Raw genomic sequence first — 25,407 nt, forward strand, 5'->3', positions numbered from 1 at the left:
GTCTCAGGCACTTGGGAAGCCCGCTGAGCGTAAAGAGAGAGTGTTCTCCTCTGTTAATCTTCTCAGGGACGGGTTAGTGCTGAGACCGGACCGACCGTGCAGTTGAGCCGACTCCAAAAGCTGACTGAGGTCTCTCCCAAGAGTATTAGTTTCCAGACGCCAATCTGGCACGTGAGTTCACCACCCATGATCTTCCTGTACATATACTATGTTTATAACTTGTACAACTGTAAATAAACTGTAAATATATTCAATTTGAGTGTGGAGGTGTGCTTTCCGACGAACCTGGTTCACTACATCGAGTCGTGATACACAAGAAACCAACTCAACGAGGCGGAGTTGGGAAGGAACATTTTCAATAAGATCTTCACTATGCTACTACCATGACAACAGATATTTGACCAAAATGGTCAATATATAATTCAATAAAATATTTATTTATTATAAAAATATTGTGTTTTTTCCCACGGAAAAAAAAAACAAACTGACTTTCCAAACAACCCAATAATTTATTGATATACAGATTTATTTATGTGCTATAAAAAAAAAATACTTTTACCTTCTAAACTAATCCATTAAAACATTAATTTTTTTATGGTAAATAACATTTTTTAATTAAAATAAATGACAAAATTTTTGCATTATACTTTCTAACTATTAGATTAATTATTGTAGCTGCTTATATGCTTCCTCTGCATTTTTGAAACATTCTGAAGATTCACACGATGATTTTCAAATTTTACGAATTTATTTATTCTGACAACTGCTTATTCAATTGTTTACATACCCCTCCCTCCTACAATTTTCTTTGATTTTATTATTGAGATTAGCATTTATCAAATTATTGATATTGCTTCGATATCACAATGGTTATTTACTTTTCACTATATTACTACTCACATTATTGACTTAAATTCTATTTGTTTTTTACTTCTACTAAGTTTAGATAAGCTAGTTTTCAGCTTCAAATCTTTTAATCCTAATAATTATATGTATTGTTAAAACTTTAACTGATTATTTTGATAAAAATGTAGAATCAAAAGAATATTTTGTATCCACTTAATCTAAAAAAAGTGATTGTAAACATGGCTTAAAGAGTTTGGCATATTCTTTAAAATAACAATAGAAATGGCTAATAGACTTGTAGGATCATTGTTATGAGATGACTTCCTTGCATGTACAGTATAAACAGTAGATATAGATAATATATGAACAAAACATTAAAAATTCATTCATCAAGATCTCGAATCATCCTCTAATCAAACTAGTTTTGAAATATTAAATCTTGGAGTATTAAAAAAATATATCTAAACAGCTAATATACTTGGAGATGCTCAAATTATTGTGACAAAACATCAAACAGTTTTGAAAACTACATGTGATTTTATTAAATATTGATACATGTGGTAGTTGGTGACTATGTAGGCATATATTAAATAATTGTTTCCATTTCTACATACAGAATTTAATCTTTTTTTTTATTCTGTCTTAATAAATATTGTTTTATTTACATGTCTTTGTATAGACATGCATCCATTGTATTTTACAGAAATATTCACAAAGATTAAAAAAAAAAGCTCTCTCAAACAACAAAGAAAGTAATTCTTAATAGAGCAATTGCCAATAAAACAATTTAAAATGATATATTTTAAGAGGTATTAAAAATATTTTAAAGAAACATCAAAAGTAGATGGAAAACATTCACGTGTCATTAGGTTTTATGTCAGAAACAATAAACTACAACGATTCATTTTCTAAAATGAACTTTTATGGTAATTTGAAATAAATTTGTGGGCTTTGTGAATTTTTTAATAAAAATACATTGAAATAAATTTCCCAAAAAACATTGAAGGAAAAAAAGGGACAAAATTTAACAACACTCATCTTTCTCCAAATTCAAAAAAGTTAAAAATAGTCCTCTAACAGTGACACAATGATAAAATTAATAAATACATTTAAAAAATTTTTTTAATGTATGTGAGGTGGATGAGTAACCTACAACAAAAAGTCAACTCTGCCATAGAATCATTATTACCTCAAGAGCATGTGAAAGGATTGAATGAAATGGACTCATCATGTATAGTCTACCAAGAAATATATATATTTTTTTGTAAAAGTAAATTCGTCCTGGCAATTTTTTAAAATATCTTTGTATTATTTACACTAATTATAAGAAAAACAAAAGTGTTCAATAGCTTTTAATTTCTAATATTTTATTAATGTATCTTTGAGTTATATATAATTATTATGATTAAAAGACTTTGATCAATTAAAGATCAATAAAAAATGCAATTTCTGTCATACACATACCTAATTTTCAGCTTACGATTAGTCAAATTCCTTTCACTTCTCTGGATAATGGCAATTTGTTTATTTAACTTAAATGTGATTCTATTTATTAAATTCGTTTTAAATTATTTATAAATTCTACCCTTATGAAAAAGTATAAACTATATTTTAGACTGTAGTTCACTTCTTTGCTAACTCAAATACTAAACTCAAGCATACACTATCATTTTTGATATCAAGAGGTAAAGTTTGTAAGTTTGGATGTAGGAGGTAATCTCCGAAACTACTCATCCGATTTCAAAAATTCTTTCACCAATATTTAGAATGGACCTTCAGGGTGGACATAGGCTGTATATTATTCCGTTAAACATTCATATAAATTAAAAGATATCATCTAGGTAAGCGTTATATTTTTGGCGTCAGTGAGTGGCAACAGGCAAGACGTGTACGTATACGAGATGGGTAACTGCGCAGTACAATCACGTGGTTGGCAAGATACACAGTGTACGTGTCCGAACTTGTAGTATATAAAGTTGACATGGGGAACATATGCACAATGCACATAAGTTTGCTTTATTCAAACTCTTAGTCTTAATTATACATAGAAGCCCAGGATTATTTTGACTAATTTCATTAATGAAAAATTAAGACTATACAAATTAAATTTTGAGTCCTTTTTGCCTATTATCATCCTTTTATTCCAGTCTAGAAACTGCAAAACAGCCAGTGACATGAAGCAACACTTCCTCAAATAACCAATGAACACAATCAAAAAACTTACAAAATTAAAAATAATCTTGACATCGACCCTTTTCTGTAGACTACAACGTCTACACATTAAAAAATTGTTAAAATTCTTCACAACAGCATTTATGTTATATGGACCGTTTATTTTGAAAGTGGTGTAAGTCCATTTTTTCTTCTTTCGAGATATTTAAACATTTGCATTTTAGTTGATTCAAAAATATAAACAAAGTGTACTAAGTTTGACAATGTTTCTATGACTTTAGAAATATGTAAGTTGATTGCATAAAGACTTCTATGTGAATTTATCCAAACTAATATATTCTTTCTGGGCCATAAATGGACTTACACCACTTTCATAATTACTAAACTGTAAAATTCATTAAATTTCTATTATGTAAAACTCAATGTCACTTGAAACACATTGCGTTTTATTCTGATTTTGTTCATATATAATAACAAGAAATAAAATAGTATTGTTTATTCTGAACATTAAAAATATTTACTTATTGTTAAACTATTTTATGATAAATTTATCATTATTATGAGCTTACCATTAGACACTGCTTTTCATTTAGATTCATTACATGGATTTTTTTCTAGTCCATCAAATTGTACATTTGTTGGTAATATTTACAGTTTTACTCTTCTGTTGTAAGGGGCTGTCTTTAAATGATGTCCACACTGAAAGGGAGGGAGGGGTTAAGACAAGTTGGACAAGGAGGGTTGAGTATTAGTGGACATCCATTTATTTCATTAAATTTTATACAATATGCATTTTATTATATTTATTTCAAAGTTTCTTGTATGTTTCATTTCTACTTATGGTATCTATCATTCATAAAGTGATGAAGGTTTTAACAGGGATAGAGTTATGTTGGACATCCATAGAGGGAAAGGGGTTACAAAAACTTGGACAAACTGGGACAAGAGGGAAAAGTAAACATTTCAAGAAAAATGCACATGTAATTTATGGATAGCCCAAGTGCTTAGACTGTAGAAAATGGACTTATACCACTTTCAAAATCAATGGTTATGCAATGTCATTTATCGATAAATTTTCAATTGATCAAAGCTTATGGTTATTTTAAAATGTTAAGTGTGAATTGTTTATAAATAAAAAGTTCACACTAAATTGTATGTATATTATGTGTTTTCTCAATTTTTTCCAAAAATGGACTTACACCACTTTCAAAATAAACGGTCCATATAATCGCATTTCAGCTGAGAGTCCTCTGGTGGATTTCGGGCAGCCTAAGATTAATTTACATAATTTTTCATTAATCTTAGTCTTAATGTTTGATTTTATGTTAAAATTTATATTTATGAATGATTCGGGAAGGTCCAACTTATTTTTTGAATTTAGTAAACTAGAAAAACAACCCAGAAGGAGTTACGAAAACATTTGTTATTTATCACTTAGTGGTACTACGCACTGGTTAATGGTTGCTGTTAATCTAAATTATCGTTATCCCAGTGTGGTAAGCAAATATCTAAAAATTTTCTAATTAGTCTCGGAAGAGGGGACCTAATTCTTGAACTCAGTGAAAATGAGTAAGATCAGCTATAATCTAATGATCTTAATCTTTGCTATCATTTTTGTTTAAGCAACGCTGGGCTCATCTGCTAGTGAAAAATATATTCATACCCCAGGGCTTCCCTTTTAGAGACCCTGATTATACAAATAATAAACAACGTAATGACATTGAAGTAAAAAAATAATTGAGTATAAATGTTAGCTCATGGCCAAAGTCATTTCATTATTTGGAAAAAATAATCAGAAAATGCAATTTTTTAATTTTTTTTTGTGTGATAAGTTCCTAAAGCTCATGGACTCCAGGAGTGACACCCAGCTGTACCTCCTCTTATAGGGCCTGCATGCACCTCTAAATTTCCAGCAATAAGCAGCTTTAATATCATATACAAAGCCAGTATCAAGTGAACCAAACTAAAAATAGAACATTGTACAAGATGTATATTGAATATAAAAGAAAAAAATCCATATTTTACTAACTCAAATATAAGAACAAATTTCTCAAGATCATGTTAGAATATAACAAACATTTTTAACATAAACACAAGCAAAACATAACTAGAATTAATGAGTGTCAACTCGCCGAGGTTTTCTCCTTCTATTAAACAACTTCATATAATAATATTCTATATCATCTTAGATGATTTCTGTTCTTACATTTGAGTTTATAAAATAGGTGCTCTTTCTTACACATTCTGTATACAATGTTCCATTTTGTAGTTTGTTTTGCCTGATGATAGCCATCTAAAATGATTGAAAGTATTGGAGTGCATGCTATTTGCACTGTGAAAGGTGTGGAAGTTTAAAGTATAGGGCTATATTTTGTAGAAAATTCTAGTTTTGATGCTCAGTTATTCTATTTTTGATATTCACTGTCTTAAATTTACGATCACATAAAGAAAAGCTATTGCATTGATCGCAGTACAAGAATATTTGTCTTACATGTATGTAAGAAATTGACTAAATATTCACTTTTCAACACTCAAGCTTTACAATTCATCTTCAGGGGTAGAAATATTAAATTCTGTATAACAAAGATTTAAATTTCAAAATACATTCTAAAGAATAAAGGATAAAATTTTAAATTATCATCTTTAAACAAAGTTTGAAAAGAGGGTTATACATAACCAAAATAAATATAAAGTATGCTCTAGTAAAGAATTATTATTATTTATTTTGTAAGAATAACTTGACATTGTATTGGGGTTAAGAAAGACACAAACTTCCAGTTGCCTAGCATACAGACCTCTTTGGTGAAGTCATCAGCATACAGTGGAGACAGATACCAGCTTAGGTTGCATGCATATATTGTGATGACAGATTTTGCTTCATTTTTTACTCACATCCCTCTTCTGTATATAATTGTCATTACCACTGTCTCCCTTTCCCCATTTGTGCAATCATATGTACAATAAATGACAATTAACAACAAAATATTCCAAAATAAATAAATTATTTTATATGCGCAAACACTTGCATGACCTCCCCCTATATCAGCATTCATTAAACACCCTCTCAATATCGTCACAATAAATGCATGTTGCCTTACCACAGGCAGACTGTAGCTGTGTGGAGTTAAATGTGTTGTTTCTCCAAGCAACGAGTTGACATTTTAATAATGTTTAAAGTTTATTGACTTAATAATTTATATTTTTTATTTAAAACTATAAAAATAAATTTCATGGTTAATACTTTTTGACTTTATCCTTTTCAGATATTCCATTAAAATCTATTCTAGGTTCTCAGTATATGTAATTATTTTTTCACATTTGTTTAATTCTTTATTTATGCAGATGAAATTAAATTACAACATGCTAATCCTGCTGGTTTATCTTAATGAGTTTTCCTGTTGGACTAAATAATATTGACGTCTTATTGATAAAATAATGATGTGTTTTCTTCAAATTTAAACTCTGATAAAATATACTTTATGTTTCAGTCTTTAATTCTGAAACAGCTTCAAATTATTTTGAAATAAATATTACTTTTAATTTGCAGAATGATAAATTATTAAGTATCTCTGTGATATCACTTTATTTTACTTTATCTATATTTATAATCTGTATTTCATTTTTCAATAATTTCTAATATTTTATTGATTACAAAGATCCTATTTGATCTAGTATAGCTTCTTACACAAACAACATTTTTAAAGCACTCAAAACATATATCTACATTAATATTTTTTGATAATTTAAGCCATTTATTAATTCCTCAGAGACAGTATTTTATCAAAATTAGATTTTTTCATTAGATAAAAAAAAATATTGTACATTTTGACTAGCCAATATTATAATTTATAAATATTATGATAATATGGCAAACCATTACATTTTCATGATTTACATGTAGAAGTAATGTAGAAAGTTCATTTTTATCAAAGAAAAAATAATAATATTTATTGAAAATTTCTAAATACTTGTTTTAAATTCAAACAATTTTTTTTTTCTTATTCTCTCCCTTCTTATCAATACAACAAGAAAAACATTAATTTTTATAATGCAGTAAGTTAAGTGTTTGTTTTTTTTTAAAAAGAATACAACTTACTACTTTTAATTTCAATCATAATTCATGAAAATTTTTGCTTTACTTAACCTTTGTAGAGAGAGTTAGTCGGATATGGTGCTATCACGATGTAGTGGAGAATAAACATGAGAAATTTTTAAAGAATTTTCCCACACATTTTTCTTGTTTCCGTATTGGAAAAAATTTTTTTAAACAGTTATGTCTAGTAAAGAAAAAATCTTTCTTCATTGTCACATAATTCCTTTTTATGTGAATTTTTTTCGCGGTAATTTTTGGTTAAAACTTTTTTGTGGATATCGATGTTGTTCTCCAGTACCACATGATCGCCCTTGACGGGTATATCAGTTGATCACTGCAGAGTGGTTAATATAGTAAGAGTATCCAAAAACAATTACTGCACAAATATTATTTCATAAGTTTGCCAGAGATCACTATTTCATTTAATGGTTTTGTTAGTAGATAAAATAAATTTAGTGTATATTTATAAAATAAACTGATTTCTATAAATTAAGGGAGGGAAAAAGATGTGGAGCAAGGATTAGTTTTTTTAGGCTAGACATATTGTCTACAGCACTTACATAAGGGCAAATAATGGATTCCAGAATTTCATTCCTATATCTTCAGGATGTCTTTTGGATGCATTTAGAAATCAGTGCATCCACCTAATGATATATCATTCCAAACCACTGATGTTATTTTCACAGATGTTACAGTGTTTGTAACATGTACCTTATCTTTACCAGATCAGAACAAAGCTTGAATCACCCTAGAACATGTGTTTTGACTCACCTCTTCACTGGTTTTCAATCCAACTGATATGAAGTCATGCCCAATTCAAACATTCCATTCTGTTTGAATTAGGGTTAAAAAAGAGGCATAGAAACTTCTGGTTGTCTAGCATACAGACTGGTGAAGTCATCAGCACATAGTGGAGGCAGATATCAGCTTACCTGTTGCCACGGGTAGATTATAGCTGTGTGAAGATAGATGGGTTGTTTCTCTGAGCCGTGAATGTTACAAAAATTGTAATTCAAGGCTTTCTTTGGCTATATCTTTGGGAAGCTAAATGTGTACTCTGAAATTTCATCCATAATATGTGAAAAAAAAAAGACTAATATGCTATATCCATCTAACTTTGGCCTGCCTCCAGTCTTCCGATGTCTCTCCATTGAAATTCATCTTAAAGATGTTATCTTGATAGAAGTATCAATAAATCTACAATTCCAGAAAGTGTATTTGCACAACCAGAACACTAATTAAAAAACGTCTCTATAATAGCCCTTTTTATAATGAATTCATTTGCAGAAATCTTACTAATGTCATTTATTTAAAGATTTTTGTTGAAAAATCTTTAAATAAATGACATTTTTGTTTTAAATAAATGAATTTTTGTTTAAAGAAAGTTTATTGTATTTTCAATGTTTTGTTAAAAAATAAATAATTATACTTTTTTATCGTTTTCCTTAAATATGTAATATAATATAATATAAATATTAAAACTGATTAAAGTATTAATGGAAAATTGCTTTTGACCACTTATTCTAACCTCTTCAGTTTACATTGCATTCAAAATTAAAGGAGAATTTGGATATTTAAGTTTTAAGTATTATGCATTTTAAAACTATACAGTACTTTTTCTAATTAGTTGAAAATAAATTATTTGCAAAAATTAATTTATAAAATATTGGCAAGTAGCATTAACTGAAGAAGTAAGCAAAAGTAATTTTTTAATTACTTTAATTAAAGTTATACTTACTTAACATTGCTTTGTCATATTTGTATAGTAATAATTTATATATCTGTTAATGTCAACAAATTTAAATCATTTAAAAAACCATAATATATTTCCATTTATGGTTAGTAAGTGGTGTCTTTTGTAAAATAATTTTCATTCTTAAATAATGAAAACTCTGAATAAATCACTTTTTTAAAGTCAAAATATAATCTTTAAAATGATAAAAATTTTGTCAAATATATACTTCTTATTTTACATGTATTCATGAGTATTCAAATTTGCTCAATTAATTAATTTATTAGACAAAAATCCAGAAGTGTCATAGAATTTTCTTTTATTTTTTTTCCCTTCTCCTTACTTTTATTCATATAGTAATTAAGCTAATAGTAATTTAAGTCCCTAATTTAAACAATATAAAAATATAACATTTATTTTAGAATCAAGAATATTACTTGTGATCACCTATTAATTCACTATTCATTCATACAAATCAGTACCTTTTAGTCAATACTTTTATTAAAGTTTTAGTGCAATTTTCAGGTAATATTCATTGTTTTCATTATAATTTAATGAGATTATATCTACATGAGTATTTGTTTGTTTGAATGTACATATTTTATTTAAAGACAAGAACATTAAATATAACAATTAAAAAAAATCTCCTGTTATAAATCCAAAGCTAACTATTTTGTGAAAATTTGTCACAATGGTACTTTTATACACTAAATTCATCTATTGTAATGTAAATTATACTTCATGATAAAATACCCGCAAAAGTATTTTTATTGTAACATTTTAAACAGACTGCCTTCATCAGAAAATATTTATACATAAAATAAATAAGTAGAACAAACAATTATATTGTTCTATAAATTATTTGTTCTATTTATTTCATATTTTGTATGGAAGTTGTTGTCTCTGATGAAGGCAATACATTGAAATTGTTCAAACTTAAAAAGAAAAACCTTTGTTTTTTGTTGCTTTTCTATCTTAGTGTAATTTTATAAACTGAAGTAAAGGTCATGAATAATATTATCAATATTTAATTGTATGTTAAAAATTGTACTTTGAAAATCTGAAATATAAACTTCAAGTTTAGACACAACCATATGGACAAAAGTACCTTTCTAAGGAATAATACTCTAATAATACTACATTAATGCAGTAATGAAAAGCAAACAACAGAACATTTTAATCTGTAAAAATTTAATTTTATACATTAAATATCAGGAATAAAACCAAATTAAAATATTTCATCAATAAATTCCAGATAAATTTTGTGTTTAAATATCGTAAAAATCATTAGATATACAAATCTATGCAAAGAACCTAACTTTATATGAATAGAGAAAATGAAAAATTAAACATCTGAAGAAGTTTTCTTCTTTGTTTTCTTTAATTAGAATAAAGTACATGTTATAATAAAAAGTTCATATAATATTTAAATTGAAATATATTGCTGCTTAGTTGTTAGCATGCATTATAATATACAGTCGACCCCCTATAACACTGTCTATTATTCTGTTTTATATGAATTCCATGTTGTACAAGTCACTTAGATTTTACAAATATGTGTGCCAGGCTGTGAACAGCTCACATATTTGTAAAATCTAAGTGACTTGTACAACATGGAATTCATATAAAACGGAATAATCGACAGTATTATAGGGGGTCGACTGTACTGTTAATAAACTGGAACTATTCAATTAACAATGATAAGCACAAAATAACACCTTTCTTAGTAATTCCTGCAATGCTTATTCTGAATTACAAATGTTTTTGGCTGCATTTAGAAGCCTTCTTCAAGTAAAAAGCCATTTCATTTATCAGACATTCAAAAGTTTTTCGAATGTCTATAAAGGTAACATTTCTGGAATAAGTAAGAAAGGTATTATTTTGTGAACATCAGTGTTATAACATACTAATGGGAATGCACTTACCATCTTTCACTCATGAATTCTTCAATTATATTCCTGATTTTTATCAAAGTGTATAAATATAGACAGTTGAATACATTCTGTCCAAAATGACAATTTTAAATATACAGAGTGTAGACAAAAACATGGTGCAATGTTTTTGTCTACACCCTGTTATACAGAAAACTTTTAAATTCAAGCATCATGTAATCTGTATCTTGCATTGTGGCATACATTATACTCATTTCCATAAAAGCAAACTATAATTTATAATTATGCTATTACAAGATTCTTGTGAATTTGCATTATTATAACTGCATATTCACAATACTTTTAAGATTATTGTACAGGAAGAAAACAAACTTCTATACATTATTCATCCTTGTATCATAATTATTAAATTCACTCATTTGTTAATTTAAATTATTTTATAAGAATTATTTACTTTTTACTTTATTTTAGGAAATATTTTTTTCATAGTCAACAATAAGAAATAAATAAATGATACAGACATTAATAATAAGAAATTAAGGTTGGTTGTATTATTTAATGGTACAAGGGCCTCCTGGGCCAAACTGCATCAAGCAACTTTGTAAATTTAAAATTACTTTAGATATTTCAAATATATTAATTTATTACTATATTATACATTGTATTAATATATGAAAAAATATAATAAAAGCAATACCTGATAGTGCCGGTCGGTGAAGGAACGGGACTAATGAAATTTGATTCTAGTTCTGGTATGTTGATTTTTAATGGTGCCATAGATTTGTGCCTTGGGGATTCAGGGAGGTGAGGATGGACTGGTGAATTGGTCTCGTCAACCAAAGATTGGAACATTATTTTTATATTAGTACTTGGAAATCGGAACATACAACTATAAAAGAGAAAAACAACAAAGATAAAAGAATTGAATATTTAAAAATTAATATATTAATGAAATTGTATGTATTAAATTAAATCATACAAAGTCATATTTTACTATAATAAACTTCTAATATAAAAATCTTTAATTAAAAATTTACTCAGAAATTTGCATTCTGAAATTTTACAAATAATTACTGTATTATGAAAGAAATACAAAAGTGACATCATTGAAGTTAATGCTATCCTTACAACTATTACCATGCTACGAATATTACATAAATAACTGATAATTATTTTGACTTATTTTTTGAAATGAATTTGATATAAAAACTACCAAATAACATAAAATAAAATTGCTATTTATAAAACTAAACTAGAAAAATATAGAATTATAAATTAATAGCAGTATGTCATATAACACAAAATGTGGTGTCCTTACGTTCCTCTTAAATACACTAAACTAGTGATAGAAGACCTTTTCCGAAGGTTGATCAAAATTGAATTTGAAATATCAAATTGCAAATTGCATATCAAACATTTAATTTGAATAATTAAAAAGTAACATAATATGCTTACAAATTTTACTTTATGTAACTTTTTAATTTACATCAGAAAAACAATAATAAATTCTGTATAAGAGATAAGAAAATAATGTGATTATAATGAGACCAAATGTTTTGTTGAATGTAAATCTGTTGCTGTTTATTCAATATAATTTTCCTATAACTCATTTTGGATATAATTTTTCTACTGAGATTCATAATTAGTGCCCTTTAAGACTTACAACAGCTTTAGGATCTTGTTTTTATATTATATATAAAAAAATATTTGAAAGATTTTAAAACTTAGCATAATTTATAAAAACCTAATACAGTACTTTCTAAACATTCAATACAGATACCTTAAAATTGTTCACAGGAATGATGACATTTGTTGTCCTTTGGTACCGATTCTTTTTGGAGGCAAACAGACAAATAATAGTGTGCTGACATGCAATTAACACGAAACCCAAGTAAATAGAAAACAGGATGTGTAACATGACTAACATTTTCATGGAAACATAAGCATGTAGGCAATTACACTGGGGACTATGCCATATAACTGAGAAGCCAGATTAGAAAAAAAGTGAACTGTAATACTTTTATCGATAATTCTTTTTAAATATTTTATTATGTAATAAAAATATAAACTAAATTAAGCTAATTATGTTTATATCAACGTTTCATTACTTAAATTTATATAATATTTTTTATTTAATTATTAAAACCACATATTGACTAATAATAGTTTACAAGAGTCATTATCATTATTATATAACTTTGACTTATTTTAGAATCCAGAATGGAACTGTATTTTAAATAAAAGAATTTAACAATTTTCCTAATTTCACACAATTTATCTAAAGTTCAAAAACACATCTAATTGAAAACATTAAAAATGCATTGATGAAATCACAAAGTAAAAATCATTTTCTTATGAGAATAATAATATTCTGGTTTTTTTAAACTTTTAAAATTCTATAAAATAATTTAAATTTCTAGAAGATAAGTATACTTATAAGGAAGCTCCTCAAACATAAATCCAATTAAAACTGATTTTCTCAGAAAGAAATTTTTAAGAAGTTTTGTTCCAAGAAAAGCAATTTAAATTGGATAAGTTCATAAATCATCAAAGAAAACAAAAACTGGATTAATTTTTGTCATTCTGTATTTCCAATTCTAGAATGAAACCAAAATCTTGATAACTGCTTAGACTCTAATTATTGTTAAGCCTGGATGAGCAAAGAGAAAGAAGACTGAAAACAGTCTTTTTAACTTTTTAAGAAATAAATGAAATAGTCATGAAAAAGTATATTAAAAAGCTTCTTGTCTGTATTATTAATTAGTTTCTATGACTAATGAACAGGCTTATTACACACCCAGCCTATTTAATTAACTTAACCAAAATGCATTTTGGCCTTACTGGCCCTTATCAATTGAATGACATACAAGAAACAGAATATATGGTGACAATTGATAAGGGTTGGTAAGGCTGAAATGCATTTTGGTTAAGTTAATTAAATAGGCTGGGTGAGTAATAAGCCTGTTCATTAGTCATAGTAACTAAGTAGTTTTTTTGTAGTCATGGAAACCTTTTTAAATTTTCTTTTTTTACTTAAAACTGTTCATCATCTAGATTCAATAAAAAATAAAAAGATATAGAATAGTTCTAGCTACATTGGTTAATCATTAAGAAAACATCAAATAGTACATTTTTAATTTAGTCAATGTAAAATCAATATCTTATAATGTTTTGAGAGATCCTAACTTTATTTTTTTTAATTTGGATTCTTTAAACGGATCTTTATAAAGAAAGTATACAGTTATCGAAATGCATAAACTATAATATCATTCAAATGTTTTTATATCTCCATCAATAAATTCTACTGTATTTACAACAATATTTTTTTTTTAAATAGCAAATCTCTTTACACGATAAACAGAAGATAATAATATTTTTCCGGTAATATTTTCATTATCTTAATTAAGAGAATATAATTATTTATTCTCAATGCTGTACAGTATATATTTTAAGATGATCATTTTTATCAAAGATAAAATAATTTTTGAAACAAATAATGTCTAATCTTCAGATCTGAACACTAAATACATTTCAAATGTTTGAATTATAAATAGAACAAATTGCTAAATATAGGGAATAATGCCTTTTAGGAGGTCTTTTAATTAAGAGCAACTGTCCCCTATTCAGGTGTTACAGACATGGAGAAAACCCGGTAAACTCCATGTGACCAACCTGTCTAGCCAAGGCACAAACCCATGACCAAACTTCCACAGCCGATTGCAGATACAACATTTAGAGACCGGCGGCGGTTTACAGATCAGGTAGACCACTGTTCAGAAAAATATCATTGCAAAGACAGCGTTTCTCATTTGCCACAATGTAAACAGTGATTAGAAACAAGTTATTTGACCTACTTTCTAGACTCACTCAACAGCAGGTTTAGAGGGCTTTTTAATAAGAGTGGTAGCTTTGTTCGTGGAAAAGTTTAGATAAAAATGGATATCATTCCTTTGATAATGTTGTAAACAATACAAATCAACAAAATTATTTATTAATTAATTTCCTGGAGCAAAAATAACAAAATTAAATACTTTAAATTTGTTTTAAATGTTCCAATTTCAATATTCAAAATATTCAAATGGGTGAAGACTTAAAACTACAATTCATTTAAATCAGATGCATTTATTTACAATTTGAGTACCATGTCAGTTATAAAATATTAATGCATTTCAGGGTCATTGTAGTTAATCCCCTGGTCAAAACATTCTGTTAAACAAACGAGATAATTTTAATAATTACCGAAATCTTTTTACAGAAACGAAAAAAATGTAATAGTAATAATAAAATATTTAAAATTATTCATTTTGACAGTTATGAAGGGAGACAGTAATACAATGTCAAAATAATTCCTTAAAAATCTATTCTGAAGATGAATTTCGAATTCGGTATAAATTTTCTAAATATGGATTTGTTCGTATTTTAAACTGTATTGGTGACGAAATTAAATATTGAAATGGAAAAGGATTGTCATTAATTTCCGAACAATCGTTGTTGACGGCCTTAAGATTTTATTTCTGGAAGCTTTCGGAATATAGCTGGCAACCTTTTCTGATGTCACAAATGAATAACCTGACTGGCTGAACGACTCCTAAAACAAAGGAGTAATGGCGAAGAAAGTAAGAGCCAATGTTTTGCCAAAGTTTCTTTAGAGGGCATTCAGAAATAGACAATCATCGTCTTTGCAATGCATTTTAAACCACAGTTCAGCCAGCCAACGTCTATAGGCCTTTCTGTTGATAAACATCGTTTAATGTAAACTCTGTCTCTGTAATCGGCTGCCAGTGTTCAGAGAATAGAACCGCTTGGCCCACCAGTAGCCAAGTGGTTCAGTTCTGAATTTAAATTTCTAATTTAAATCCAGAAAATTGCATATTCTGGATTTAAATTGCTAAACAATTTAAATCCAGAATATTTTACAAACTTTCTGTAAGTTTGATCATTGAGCATGTACATAGCAGACTGTGTCAAAAAACATTTAATCTTTAATAAAAACAGACTTCTTAAAATGAATAGCATACAAGATTAAGAATACATTCATGGAGTCACTCACAAGCACCAATATAATTATGTAAATATAGATAATGAAACAAAGTGAAAACTATTCAGCAATTACTAAAAACTCTTTGTATTTGAAAATCCTATTTTTCTTATTTGCTAAAATATTTTATAGCTAAAACTTTTCCTTTAAATATATATATATATATATATATATTTAAAGGAAAAGTTATATATATAGCTTTTTATATAATCTTTTGAAATAACTATTACTTTATTATTAGACATTTTAAATTGAATTTCTCCTCAAAAATTACTTTAAATTCGTTATTATTATTATAAAATGTAATATACTTATCTTTTGAAAAGTTTAATTGTGTACAATGCAAGGGAAGTAATATACTTTTTAATTGAAATAAGAACTTTACTTAAATATATACAGTATTTCTAACATTAGAATTATGTATAATTTTGATTATGATAACAACTAAAAACAATTTCTTTGTTCAGTTCTCATTAAAATAAATGTTCAATGAAAGCAATATATTGCATTCAAATAAACTATATTATGCAATTTTCCAAAGAAATAATGTAAGCAATGTCATATAATATAATTACATTTATTTGCAGAACTGAGTAACTAAAACAATTAATAATATTGCTTATTTATATTAATAATAATAGTAATAATTAACAATTAATGATGTTGTTTATTAAAAAATTTTCAATGTTTTAATATTTTAATTAAATCTATTATGAAAATTCTATTATCACTTATAATTTTCCTCTTATGGATTTGTTGTTAATGTCTCTGAACTTCCTTATCTTTTCAAAATATCCATTCACAAAAACTTTAATATAACTAAAATTTTTTACATTCTGATTTAGAAATTATTGACACAATGAATTGCAATTCAAATTATATACTATTTATTTAATATTTTTTAACATTAGAAAATGTTTTACAAACTCTATCATACAACAAAAGACTGCATGTTTTAATATTAAAATCAGTTTTTATAATTTAATTATAATTTATGCTTATTTATAAATAAGCAAACGAGATAATTATATAATTAAAATCAATTGTTTTCATGTTAAGAATATTGAAAGAAATAATGTTTGTTTCTATAATATGGTTTAAAAAAATAGAGGAATTATTCCAATTATGATACCTTGGGGCAATAAACACAGTTTTACTAATTCCTCAACCATTAGTATAAAAGAAAAAAGTGCTTTAGATAGCATTGTGTTAACCACCTTTACCCCAAAGATTATCATCAGATACTCATTTGAAAGGAGTCAAAGTAAACACCAAAATCATACAGAAGTGGTCACTAAAGAAAGAACAGAGATTTCTAGAAATACAGATCTATGCCACAATACACAACTCATATGATATACCCACAGTGGTCAAACTTCAGCTCTTCTAGACCCTTATTGTGGCTCCTAAAGTTTAGCCTTACCCCTTATTACTTAGGGGATAGGGGTCTGATTTTGTGCTATTTCTCTATATATAATATATACGTTATATATAAAATACTGTTCCAATACAGGATGTGGCTCACATGTTTTTGATATGTGATATATAGCTCCTATCAAGATAACAAAAATTAGAAATACTTATAAAAATTGGTCTCTAAACTACATGTGATGATACAAAATAGCCTAACCTAAGAGTTAAATGTAAATCGAACAAGTGCGCTTTCTGATCAACAATTTTATATCAACAATATGTAGATTTTAAAATACAGTGTAATTTTAAAATAAATTAAGAAGTTTATTTTTATATGTTCAACAATTCTTAAACGTGTATTCTGAAAACTCTTTCCACAAGTTTGCATCTTGAAAAAATTTCATTATTTTTAATCTATTCACTAATGCATTTAAAAAATACAAATTGAATAATATAATATACAATATATTACTTCACAAACACTATTATATTTTTTCATTTATTAATAAAATATAATTTCAGTAAAAGGTTTATCTTCATCACATTAACTACAATTATTAATATAGAAGGATCAACAGTGTAACTGTTTATTAACGACTATAATTCATTTAATCTTCAATTTGTTATATAATTCCATTTTTGTAAAGACATTATTCAATGTTTTTTTAGAGGAATTTTTCAAAAAAAGTTGAAAAGATATCATCACTCAATGTTTTATCATCTAGAAATTTTTAAAGAAATTCTAACTTAAATAATTTGAGCATTTGGCATCTCACCAAAGAACATAGAGTGCAGTTTCCATTCTCTCCAATGGAACTGAATACATAATTTCCTATTTAGATACATTTCTTGGGTGTAATAAACTTTTTAATAAATAAACTGAAGTGAAAATATATTTAAATAATTATTTTATTTTTAAAAACATTTCTCACTAATTAAACTATATGTGAGCAATTTTTTTTTAACTTCTTTCATCTATCTTCATGATAAATATTTATCCTTTGATCTTAACAAACAACTGCTCTTTCCTATTTTTCCATTGTTTACAAACGTTTCAACTATTTAAACACGTGTCAAAAGAGCATCGTCTCATTTGTTGAGAGCTATTTTTATAAAACACCCGAACGATACGTCATAATTAACGTGACAGCCAATTAGCATACAGGAGGAGGGGGAGGAAAGTGTATTCAAATTCAAATCAATGGACTGGAAACGTTTTAAATATCCAATAAAATTTGAAAATATCTTCCATTCACGTGAAATACTTGAACACAATAACGCCATCTGTTGTGGATAATATCTAATAACTGTTCAAAAACACAGTTAAAACACACAGTAGAATGTTTCTAAATTACGCAACTACTTCTAAAAAGCATAAAAATTATGTACTTTACGTTTTTTATAATCGCTTAAAGTTCTTGATACGTATATTTTAAGAGCCTCGAGAACATATTGATACACAAATTTATTAATTTACAGCATTTGTTAATGCACCGAAGTGGCTTGCACAATATTCTACCAAAAATACACGACGCATTCATTAAATGCATTAGCATAGACGTAAAACAAGTTACAGCATATTATGCAATCGGAAGAAAAAACATGATATAATTAGTTGAAATTTAAAAAAAAGTGCACATTTTTTTCCATAAATTAAATACACGAAAACACCGAATTCGCTTTTATTACGTGGCTAACAGACAAACAAACCAGAAAGAAAAAAAAAGTCCGCCAAAATGGTTATTTTTCTAGAGGGAAAGAGCACGCGCTTATTGGGCAGACATTCTTCTCACAGCGAAATTATGGCAATAGTCCAGAAGCGAGACAACAAAGTATTGAGATGTTGGCAATAGTTCAATATCAAGCCACTAACTACAACTCCATATCAGGATTGATGACGCCAGTCATCCAGATCCGGTTCGTAACTTAACCGTTAAGTGCGTCAGGTTAGCAAAACCAGATATCAAAATATGAGACAAAGGGAAGAGCTTTACGACCCCATACGACTTTCTGTTGTATAAGGAGTTTTCCCCCTCTTCTTCTTCCGAGTATCATCATCATCATCGTTGTTGTTGTTGTTATTGTTTTTGCAACCGAGCTTCCGGCTTCCCGAACGAGTTTTGTAGATACAAAATGGGCAGCATAACGTTGTCGGCCCGTCTTTTAAGAATAGAAATGCCGCGCACGAGATTGCCACGTGACCTGTGTTAAGTAACACAGTGTTTAAAGTCGCACGGAGATAAACATATCATTAAAAACCATGCAGCGCCGGTCTTTTTTTTTAGATATTTTTTACACGCGAGGCTTTTGTAACAAATGCAGAAATTAATACCGTCTGAGAATACCGTTTCGCCTTAAAAACTGGATAAAACGTAAGACGTGGCATATATTTTTATGCATGTTTAATATAAGTTAAATAATATAATGGGCTTTTAAAAAATTAATTAAAAAACCCCGGCTTAATTTTAGTAAAAATCACTTCAGCTTTAGTAAAATACGAACTCAAAATGTGGAGTATCTGACGAGTGCACGTTAAAAAAAAAGAAAAGTAAAACAAATAAGTGAACAGTAATTATTAAAATACAAGCGAAGGACACGTGAAGGTTTCATCGACAATAGAAGAGTAATAACGGTGAAAATGGCGGGATTTCACGAAAGAATATTCGTTTCCGATCACTTCCAAACGTAAACGCTAAAAAGCAAACATGTGCACTCTACATCGACCTTGAAACACGCAAGCCGAGGAAAGAGAGAAACTAGTGATTTATGGCCAGGGTGAAGATCGCAGCCTTCACCTTCAACACGTATAAACGTATTGTGCACATCCGCCCCGATGCACGAAAATTATCGATTTCCCTACGAATTCGACGCTTTGTGGGTATACCGATGCAACCATTAACGTGGACGCAAGGGGGACCGAAATCTAACGCAAACACGAATAAACAAACTCTAAAGGGCTTGTTACTATGGTGATAGACGGGGAAAACTCCGCCCCGAACTGATCGATATGGGACGACCGGACACGCTGAAGCTACCAACAAAAATGCCAACAGGGCGTTGTTTCTTAACCGTTTTGTATTTTTCTCCCTTATACGCAACCTTAAAAAAACCATTTAAAATTCTTAAATGTATAATTTAAACAATGATTTTTCTGGTATACAAACTCTTAACATTCGTGTTTTTCTGATCAAACGATAAATTTCTCATTGTTAGAAAACGACCTTTGAGCTACGTAAGAAAAAAAACCCACGTGTCTTTTCGGAAATTACCGCTAAAGTACTGTTTTCTGGATAAATAAACTAAAGTGAAGCGGTTATTAGTTTACAAAGGAAAAAGTAGTGTCAACAAATCTGCGTCGTACACGTACTCGGCTTCACCAAGTGCAGGGAGATGTTACATAAGACAACAGGAACAAGGTCACAGCATGCTTCGCAACTTCCTATGTTATAACTTCGCTACTCGAAGAAGGGAAGGGGAAAAAAACAAAGTTGTTTTCTACTGTTTAACCGGTGTCGTATGACACTAATTTTTTTAGAAATAGAGCTCGAAATTATTAAAAAATTAACGAATTAAACGTGATTTCTGATAGGAAGAGAGGAAGGAGGAGAGTTGGAGGAGAGGAAATACTTTGCAAATTTTGTTTTGTTTACGAGAAACGGATTGATCAAAAGCAGTCTTACTTGACCTCGTTAACTGAAGTGGGAGGGTAAAGCAGGTTGTTTACAGTACAGAAAAAAGGTGCACGTTTCGAAAACACAATGCACCGATATTCTAAAGGAAATTTGTTTAGTCTAGGGTTTTCTCAATGAAATGGTCTTTACCTTCTTCCTTTTGGGGGCAACGAAAGAAGGAGGGAAAAAATTAACAATAATAAATGTTATTTTCATTAAAACACGTCTTTATTACTTAAGAAAATATCCCATTCGCACGTTTATTTGTATTAAAAAATAACTGATAAAAAAACAGAATAAATAGTTTTATTGGAGAGAGAATATATAAATCATACTAATTACACGTTTAACTGATTGTACTTTAATCCGTTCAATTAGAAAATATTAAATTATACGGTTGCTGAATTATGACGAAAGACATGATTTTTTTTAAATCAAATATAGACAAAATATAAGCTAATTTGTATACAGAAAAAGGCTATTAACAAGCTCTGATAAATCAACTTTAAAAAAAACAAACAATAAATAAATAAACATTTATATATTAAAAGTAATAATACAATTAGAATTTATGACATTTAAAAAACTACAAAAACTAAATTTAATGTGTATAATGAAAGGAAAAAAATGGCGATACATAAACTTGAATTTTAGCATAATTTACATATTATTTGTGTAATAAACAAGGAAATCGTTACACAGTATAACTGAAATTATATAAATTTGGTGATTATATTCATAAAATCGCTCTGATTATAACGTTATATAATTACTTTAATACTATAATAAGCTTGAAAGTTCTTATTTACATGTACATTTGGCAATTTAAGTTCATATTCTTTATGTATTGAAAATGGCATATCTAAGATTTAGAATGGAGGATTATTTTTTCACTTTTTACTCTACACGTTCTTCACTTTATAAGGATTTAATACCTCTAACAACGTGAATACTAGGTAAAAACAAGAAACTGAATATTCATAAAGATATATTCAGAATATTAAACATTTAATTTTAATATTTAAATTTTAACAACAAAATAAAACATGTGATCTTTTTTTATGGAAGTAATGACTCATGAATCATCTCTGAAATTCTAATTAATGATAATTTCCTATAACACAGTACGATTTAGCCATGGGCGTTAAGTTTATTGCTTGATACCTCGTGTGAATATTTAATATTTATATATATTGAATAATACTTCAATAAAACGACAGAACAATATATTTATTGCTAATAGGAAAATTTAAATTCCACGAGAGTTATAAACAAAGTTATTTTATAGTATTTTATGCTTTGCAGGAATTCAGTAATCCAATCCGGAATACAAATAGTACTGATGCTATTTTCTGTATTCTGTTCCAAATCGTATTTTGTAAGGTAATGATGATCCAAGGAAGCAATTCTCGTTAAAATTTCACTGGATTCCTACAAAAGCATTACAGAAGTATAATACTCTTTGTAATTACAATTAACAGCAATGTATATTCTGCGACATGAAACGGCTATTAAGATATTGAAAAGCAATTAAATTATTTATTCAGATTGTTAACATATCTGATGGCTTTAAAAATGGAGCAAGTAACGTTGATCAATTTATCGGAATGGCTCTAAATACTCTACAGCATGGTCAATTCATAGGCGTCACGTTTATTGATCCTATAGTTGAATCGTGTTTTGTTATAAATACTATTTTTATAGATCATTAATAGATAATTCCCGCCATGAAAACTGCGCATTAAATCGCTATGAATCTTTCGAGCCTTTCAAGTTGAATTCTAAGTAATTTTTTTATTATTATTTTACAACAGATTTTCAGCGCAGTTGTTTTTATTTTGGGGGCATTACGCTCTTTCAATAATTTCAACGATCCCTCTACTGTGACAGACTATCAAATTAATGAATGAGTCGCTTAAACGAAGCGTTCTAGATTACTGAAATATATGCAAGAAATTAAAAAAGACCATTAAAACAGAAATCTGAAGCAAAAACACTATATGAAGAGCAAAATTTTCTAGAAAGATCAATAAATTTTCGCTTCGCGAGCTTACAAAACCATAATTTTTATGCCACAATCAGGACGGGTGGGAGGACAAATCGAGTCTTGTATCTCCGAGGTCCGAGCTGGAACCCTTATATAATATTAGTCTATAAAATCAATTTATGTAATTTCAAATGAATAAAGGGAGAAGCATATGTGATAAAGCAAAGAGTCGCATCAGAAGATATAGAGGGACCAGAGAGGCCTTAGCCCCAGGGAACGTGATCACTCTCCACGGTCATGGAAATGATTCTAGATTCAGATAAAAGAACAAACAGAGCCTCGAACGCTAAGCTAAAAAATTTAGTGTTTTGTGTAAAAACATATTTATATATATGAATATGATTGGAAGAAGTTAATTTACAAAAAGACCGGGTCCTATCACTTCGCTGGGATCATAATTAAATCACACTGAGAGATATTTACGTGGTTGCAAACTCGATCAATATATATTTTCAACGCCTTTGATCCGTGCTTTACCAGTGAATCTCAATTACTCCGACAATATAATATGCAAATTACAATTCAACGAGCTCTCCCTACACCGAATTTCTTCAATATGTTAAATTTTCAATGAAAATGCAACTAATCTAATTCCCACTTATCAAAATGTATTTATATTTTCACAAAGTTTTACAATGAATGAATTGCACCATCATCACCACCACCACCAAAATACTTAACTTCCTTAAAATTTTACAAGGATTATTCATGCCGATAATAACTTTTAAGCGTTAAAATCAATTAAATCATTTTTTAAATTAAAATTTAATAAAAAAATTAAGTTTAAAGAAATTAAATCTAAGACTTCCACGCGCTTCTTATTGTTACATCACACAATATTACGAGTTTGTGTGCAGAGTCATGTGATGCCACACGCCACGATAATATTCTAATTAGCAAATATTTATCTAGTCACTTAGCTATTTCATAATGTAAACCTTCCTACATATTAAATCCAGCTACAGAATTCTGTTTCCATTGTACTAAGATTCTTATGCAACTATTCCTTCTAAGCACTAGTGGTGATGATCCATAGAATAGTACTACAAGCAATAAAAATCTAAAAAATAAAACCACGCGTAACAATCATTCATAAAATAGTATTCTACGAGCTTTTATCGTCTATAATAGAATCATGGACGATGATAACCTACAGAAAATTATCTTAGGTGAGGTAACTCACGGACGATAATAATCTTACAGCATAGTGCCACGGGCAATATGTGCCATGAAATAATTTAGATGATAATCTACAGAGCAGAGCCATAAACAATGGTAATCTATAGAATATAAATATGAACTTTGTATCTTTGTACGCTAAAAATATTTCAAGTTTCTCGGCATTTTCTAATTTGCCTCAAGCTCATTTACATTACGAGAACATAACAACCGCAGTTTTCCTTTTAGAAAACACGAATGACCTTTGGATAACTCCGAAAAAATTATTTATTTCTTTATTTTTTTTCTTTTCGGGAGTGTAAAGGTCATCGAAAAAAATTTTCCAGCAAAGCATTTTATATTGTTTAAGCAGTTTGCCATGGCGCTAAAACTATGAAGAAATTTACAATTATTTAAAAGAAATTATTATAATTTTAAAATGTAAAAATAAATGTATTCCATAACAAATTTGCGTAATAAACTAATTAAGGAACAGATATTTGAATTTACTTATCAAGCAATCGATAAACGAAGATTAAAGAAAGTTATCGAAAAGCGAAAAAAATAAATGGCGCTCGACGAGTGAAGAACTGTTATAAAACTCCAATAAAAAGAAACTTAGAAAAGAAGAAGAAAAAAAAAAGATAAACAAATAATCGGTTTTATAGAAAAATCGATATAAATTGTTTTTACAATAATATTTAAATACAAAATAACATTTTATTTAGATTAAAATCTTATCGATGGTTCCAAAGTGCATCAGTTTTCATAAAAATGATACGAGGGCAAGGACACTGATATTTGTTTTTTTCTTTAAATGTAAACATTTAGAAACTTTCCTTACTATAAAACACAATTTACTGTAATATTTACAATGAACTGAAGTTTTACTTTTTTTATTTTTTAAGAAAGCGTGTGAATATTTAATATTTATATATATTGAATAATACTTCAATAAAANCTCTTATCCGTCTTCATTTAACTTTTATACATTTTTAGGATCAAGGACGAAGGATTTTCGTAAACAAGCTTTATAAATAGTAAAAGTCGGTTTAATAATTTAATTCAAAAACCTATCTTTCTCCAGAAAAAACATTAATTTTTTTTTAAATATTTCTAAATTTTATTTTAAAAATTCGCATTCTCTTCAAAGTAAAAATCACAGAAATTTAATTCAAGAATAAATTAACAAAAGATTTTTAGATATTTAAAATAGTGATTATACTTTTTACTACTTTTTCAAATTAAAAAAACAACTGAAAGTATCCAGAAATGAATTTAAATAATTTTTTAAAAAATAAAAATCACTTTCTACTAATTCAAAATAAGAAAAAGTATATTTTTT

At 27.9% G+C, this 25,407-nt stretch overlaps 1 protein-coding gene across 1 annotated transcript in view; it reads right to left on the reverse strand.

The window, feature by feature from the left end:
- The window catches only part of LOC111635775 (forkhead box protein K2-like), a 92,255-nt gene that overhangs the window by 17,970 nt on the left and 48,878 nt on the right, over positions 1–25,407 (reverse strand). The window contains exon 2 of the mRNA XM_023380842.1: positions 11,378–11,624. Coding sequence (XP_023236610.1) covers positions 11,378–11,624 — 247 coding nt within the window. The remainder of the gene's footprint in view (positions 1–11,377; positions 11,625–25,407) is intronic.

This window comes from Centruroides sculpturatus, unplaced genomic scaffold (genome assembly GCF_000671375.1).
Source record: "Centruroides sculpturatus isolate CEXI.00-Female unplaced genomic scaffold, Cexi_2.0 scaffold775, whole genome shotgun sequence".
Lineage (NCBI taxonomy): Eukaryota > Metazoa > Arthropoda > Arachnida > Scorpiones > Buthidae > Centruroides > Centruroides sculpturatus.